At 42.4% G+C, this 5,573-nt stretch overlaps 2 protein-coding genes across 2 annotated transcripts; both read right to left on the bottom strand.

The window, feature by feature from the left end:
- Positions 1 to 1,565, bottom strand: LOC122396965. Its single transcript, XM_043395763.1, has 6 exons — positions 1,272 to 1,565; positions 788 to 1,194; positions 607 to 706; positions 425 to 526; positions 169 to 327; positions 1 to 98 (listed from the first exon to the last, which is right to left on the bottom strand). Exons 1-6 carry the CDS (start codon positions 1,563 to 1,565, stop codon positions 30 to 32), a joined length of 1,131 nt encoding a protein of 376 aa, XP_043251698.1. The 3' UTR covers positions 1 to 29.
- A 1,147-nt stretch (positions 1,566 to 2,712) lies between these two features.
- LOC122396964 lies at positions 2,713 to 4,341 on the bottom strand. The gene is made up of 6 exons (XM_043395762.1): positions 3,993 to 4,341; positions 3,528 to 3,934; positions 3,320 to 3,419; positions 3,072 to 3,173; positions 2,846 to 3,001; positions 2,713 to 2,775 (listed from the first exon to the last, which is right to left on the bottom strand). The coding sequence occupies exons 1-6, from the start codon at positions 4,284 to 4,286 to the stop codon at positions 2,713 to 2,715; spliced, it is 1,122 nt and encodes a 373-aa protein (XP_043251697.1). The 5' UTR covers positions 4,287 to 4,341.
- Positions 4,342 to 5,573: the final 1,232 nt, after the last annotated feature.

The raw sequence follows: 5,573 nt of genomic DNA, 5'->3' as shown, positions 1-5,573 counted from the left end.
GGTTACTAGACCCTTCGTTGTTTAAAACGTCATGCATCGTTGGCGGTTCCGACCATGATACGCACTGCTGTGAAGTAGGAGAATGCTTTGTACAGATACTGAAAATAACGAAACGTTCTGATTCGATCGACGACACAATTTTTTTAGTCATACAAGGTGAAAAATTACCATTGTGTAATAGGACAACGAAAGGTTTGGCAGAATGCCGTTGATTCGAATGGCTACGAGTTTATGAGACCTCAGTATGATATAAAAAATCTTTTTCTGCATTCGAGTGTCCCATTTGTACCACTCTGTGTTGTAAGCGACCATAGCAGTCTTTGCACTCTTGATTGAAAAAAAAAGAGAAATATTGGTTTACGCTCTGACTTTGACAAAGCGTAAATCTAGCGTTAAAAGTTCAATCTCTGATTATTTTAATTACCATGTGTATGAGAGTATCAGCCGGCCAAGCGTACATGAATAATTCCAAACTAGCGCTGAACACCACGAGGGCGTATAAAGCTTTCAACAGTAACGGTTGATTCTGTTTTTCAGAAAATTCCGGAAATTGGTCAGACCCGTCCGGCCGCTTTGTGGTCGACGAAAAACGGAGGAGCTACTTACGGTGACTAAATTTAAACTGCCAAATATCACCGCCAAGTTTGTCGTCGCTACCGTTGCCAAAACTATAACTATGACGGATTTGTGCACGTCCCTCGTATATCTGAAATTCGACGAGCCACGTAAGTTGTTTGTTTTACGTAATTATTTCAGAAGCTTTTAATAAAGTGTATCCGTCGTTTACCTCAAGAGTTTCCCGTGACTTTCTATGCAGTCGTTGAGGTCGCGATCGGACTTGGCTGCCCGCAGTTGCACCGCCAAAAGCTCGAATCTGGCCGTCACGTATCGCATAAGAAGAGCAAATTGAGCATCGACGGCCATGCCAGCGGAGGCCTGGAAACCAACTAGCGACTGATGTAAGAAGATAATACTTTTAATCGGCTGTCGTTCCACCGAGAACGGGTATCTCGCGTGCGTTGGAAACGTTTGCGGCGTGTACAGCGGGCCGCTTATAACGAACATCGTGATCATGAAACACCAGAACGTGTAAACGCCGTGGAAGCATTTGTATTTGTCGACGTGATGCTGGAGAACGAGTTTCTCATCCTTGGTCGCGCGTTTGCAGAAATCCTCCATGTCGAAGAACAATGCCTGAAAGTATCTAAATTCGCGTTCGCCAGATTTCAGAGAAATTCGTTGATAGTCTGCCAAAGAAGCTGTCGACTTACTTGAAACTGCCTCTGCTGCAGGCGACAGACCGTCATTTTAATCACCACTTGGGCGACAGCCGCGAAAAGACTTACGGTTTTCCCAAGAATTATGGGTTCCATACGGAACTCGTAAATCGCGCTTAATAGCGGCAAAAGCAACACGAACGCACTAGCGAACAACGTGTACCACAGTGTATTGAAAATTGCAATTTGAGTTTTAGGAGCCAGAAGCGACGGTGGCCAAGAACATACCAGAGCCACGCTGTATTTCGTGAACTTGATCGCTTTCTCTGGCGTCACAAAGAACCCCATGACCGTCAAATTAAGTAAAGTAATTGTATCATTCACTTACCGTTCATTTCATTTTAATGTTCATACTTCACTTACTGTTCATAGGATATCGAACAAACGAAACAAGAATTATTTTCTCGCAGTTCAATTCCAAAGATACATGCTTTATCTCAGAACGAAATACGTGCTCGAGTACGATTTTGAAAAGTTTTAAAGGACCACGTGGTGCCAGAGACTCGTAGTAGTGAAACACAAACCTTTAACATTATTCTCCATATCAATTTCCTCTCATTAAACGATCATGACATCCCGTCGTCATCGGTTTAAAACTACGCTGTAGTCCCTGTTGCGAACTTCATCGAACGGTAGACAACATTAATAAATAACGCGTTGCGCCGCATGCTGTGTAATCAAGATGCATTGCTGGTTATAATAATTTTATTGCCTCGTGAGAACACGGCACGTTCCGCGAGTTCATAGAATTTGCGCAATTTCAACCGCCTGTTGCCAGGTACTTGGTTCAAATTACCGAGAAAAGGGTATAGAAGAAAATGTGGAAAATGCTGCGCAGTGCGCTGTTAGCGGTGTAAGCTAATGGAATGTTTCGCGTAAAAATATCGCCGGTGGAAAAGAACAGGATGGTGAAACAAACGGAACTGTTCTACTTGAAAACGAAATTTCGGTCTAACGGAATTTACAGGCGTGTTTTGCACCTCATAATGGAACGTTTCGTTACGAGACCGTTCGACCTAAGAACAGTCGCACGAACAGCGCTACTGACAGCTCAATTTTCTGCCACAAGGTATTGTTCGTAAAGGAAATCACATCTATTTTAATTATCATTGGTTAAATAACTCTGAGCCACGGTACGACAAATTTTCTACGCGTAAAAGATTTACTGGCCATCAAAATTCTTATTTCTCTAAGACGGAATTGTCACTTGTGTCAGCTTCTTCTTAGAGATCCTCTATTTCGTTAACGATTTTCTCGCGTCGCGGAAAAGAAATTAACGTCGCCGCATATTTTCCCGCTGGCGACAGGCAGTAATTTCAAAGAGCGAACAAATGATCGAGACAAGTTTATAAACAAAATGTATTCCGTATCTTCTATTTTTGGATACATCTGACTAGAGTAGACAAATCATTCGCGTACAACAGTGTGACTAACATTACTCATCCTCATTCACTACGAGTCTCAAAGCAGTAAAGATGGAAAATGCATTCGAGACGTACTGAAACAGTAAACAATATCAGTTGGCATCGAGATGCAACGGACTAGCTTCAACGAAAACATTTATGTACCGAACAATAATATCTCAACGACAGGACTGGAATGAGGCACGCGAGGCTAATGGCTACCGGCTCTTGAGGCATCAGAGACAGTAGCAAATTTTTTTGAAACCTCACAGATCCATCGTACCACGTTGACTCGTAGAAGCTTCGGATAGCGTTTTCGCTCTGGTGGTAAAAAGATATCACGCGATACTAATTATGATTTTGTACAGGTAATACGAAAAAAGCACCTCACCACTTCCATCAGATTGTCAGCCGGCCACGCGCACATGAAAACTTCCAACATTACGGTCCCAGCCAAGAACACGAACTGCATTTTTACCATGGGTGGTTGTCGCTGTTCACACAAATATTATTTTGTTTTATCTTTCGATCGGGACGCTGGACTCTGGGCCCATTTTCGAACTGCACGACTCTGAAAGAAACAGTTCGAATGGGTCCAAATGGGCCCGGAGTCCGTCGCAGTAGAGTATGTATACTTACACCGATAACGTTGAGACCGCATAGAACGAGTGGTAATGTGGCCATCATTGTCGTATAAATAGCCGTGTACTGTATAACACTGACCACTTCCATCGCGTAACTGGAAAGACATTACCTTCTCTACAGCCATTCCGAATGTACTCGAAACGCTCGTGGCACACACAACAGCGTTTACTTGCCTTCCGCGTCGACAAAACGTATCTCATACCTTCTCACGCGGTAATACTTTTGCACGCACTGTGTCAATGTCTCGATATTGTGTACGGCGCGAAACTCCACCATTAAAATTTCGAACCGCGCCGCCGCGAAAAACAAAAGCAGCGCAGCGAACATGTTGATGCACACGACGGCGGCGCACTGCATCACGACGTAACCGTGGTGCAAGAAAATCACGGTCCTCAGTGGCTCGTAGTCGACGGGGAACGGGTATTCCGCCTCTACTGGGAACGGCTGAGGTACGAACAGGTTTCCTACGACGATGAAAGTCCCAGTCCCGTAAACCCACATCGCAGCCATCGCGTAATACTTTGCATATTTGTCCAGGTATTGTTGTAGAATTGATCTTTCGAGAGACGTTGCGTTCGCACAGTACTCTGTCATTTGATAGACTACCGCCTGCAACGTGTCGCTGCAGTTACACTCTTTAACAAAGTTTTATGCTCGCAGATTTTACCTGAATCCGATCATAGTGAAGAATGCTTAAGACCGCCTGACCGTAGACGTGACAGAGAGCATCGATGAAGCACGCCACCCTGGTCAGGATGATCGAGTCGTCACGGTTTATGTACATCGAGTAAAATAGCGGGAGAACGAATATAAAAGCGCATGTGTTCGTTAGAAATCTGTAGACTTTGAAACAGATCACCTGAGATTTGGTGGCTGTCGGCGGTAGCGGCCAAGAACAGTTTAGGGCTATGCTGAGCTGTGTTAAGTATATGGCTCTCTCCGGCGTTACGTTTTTGAACATGATGCAAAACGAAATAAGCACAAGAATCTTTTTACCAACACGTGCACTTTGAGATTAATTTTACTAATAGGACCAGGGATCGTTTCTTGCGTAATTTGTCCGTGCTATGCACTCGAGTATTCGATATCGCTCCACAAGAGAAGCAATCGGTAAAAGAGAATTACGATGAATACCGTTTAGAGAGAAAATGCTGTTAGTATACATTTATTACCTCACACACTTGGAGAATTCTATAACAACGATTATGGTACCGGTGTGTTTTGCATATTACACCTAGTAATGATAGGTGTAAGTATTATTCTCCGCTTCCGGGTGTAGTTTGCCATGCGCGACGATTGCGCTGGGCATTACTTGCCGCACGAATAATTTCTATACTGTTCCTATCTCGTCATACGTATTGATAACTTAGTGGTAAACGTATGTAGTATGGAACATTACTTGAAATAGAAGAATCAAATTGTTTGATAAGGTGATGGAAGAGTAGGAAGTCTATAGAATTCTTGGGAACTCTTTGGTCTATAGAGGAACTCGGTTGGTCTCGCCTCTTAGTCATTCTTGGATCTTTTCTGGACCGTTGACGTTGGTGTCAACATTACTGTTAGCCATCGATGACCATAAGCTGACCATTAAGTAACCAACGATCATTTAAAACCATTGCGAAGTCGACAACTAAAGCCTTTTCACAAGACTGTGGCAAAGGGTAAGTGTTAAAATTTTTCGATGAAATTGAAAGATTTCAAATTGTTCTAAAAAAATTATTTTTGGCTGCGGGGGTCAATTACAATCATTTTTGGTCAATAGATATACCCCCGAAATCCTACGCAGTCTCGAGAAAAAAAATCATTACCGAAAATTTCATGTCTGACCATACCGTTGATATGTTTCACTGAAATTTCGTCCGGATCTTTAAAACGTCATAACTCCTGAACGGATTGAAGGATTTTAATGTTCAAAAAGGCAAACGACGCGTATTTTGGTGAAGAATATGTAGAAATTCCAAAAATATTGAAGAAGTTGTTCCTTGACCCCGTCAAGTTAGAATTTTAACCCATAAAAATAGTCAGATTTTCAAACAGCCATAACTCCTACAATAGTAAATATATTTCAATGAAACTTTTTTCTGAAGTAGAGCACATGGGTACCTACAACAAAGTATTAAACAATTTTTCTGTAGGGCGTCAAACAAAGTTATTAAAAATCAAAAACGATTTTCTAAGGAAAATCGACAGTGGGTAGGTGCCTACATTTTTCAGCGGAAAAAAATTTTTTCAAATCGATCTGGAAAAA

This window comes from Colletes gigas, unplaced genomic scaffold (assembly GCF_013123115.1).
Source record: "Colletes gigas isolate AHSC1104 unplaced genomic scaffold, ASM1312311v1 Colletes_gigas_Sc00008, whole genome shotgun sequence".
NCBI lineage: Eukaryota > Metazoa > Arthropoda > Insecta > Hymenoptera > Colletidae > Colletes > Colletes gigas.
The sequence above is the reverse complement of the archived record's forward strand: the minus strand, read 5'-3'. Positions and strand labels throughout refer to the sequence as shown.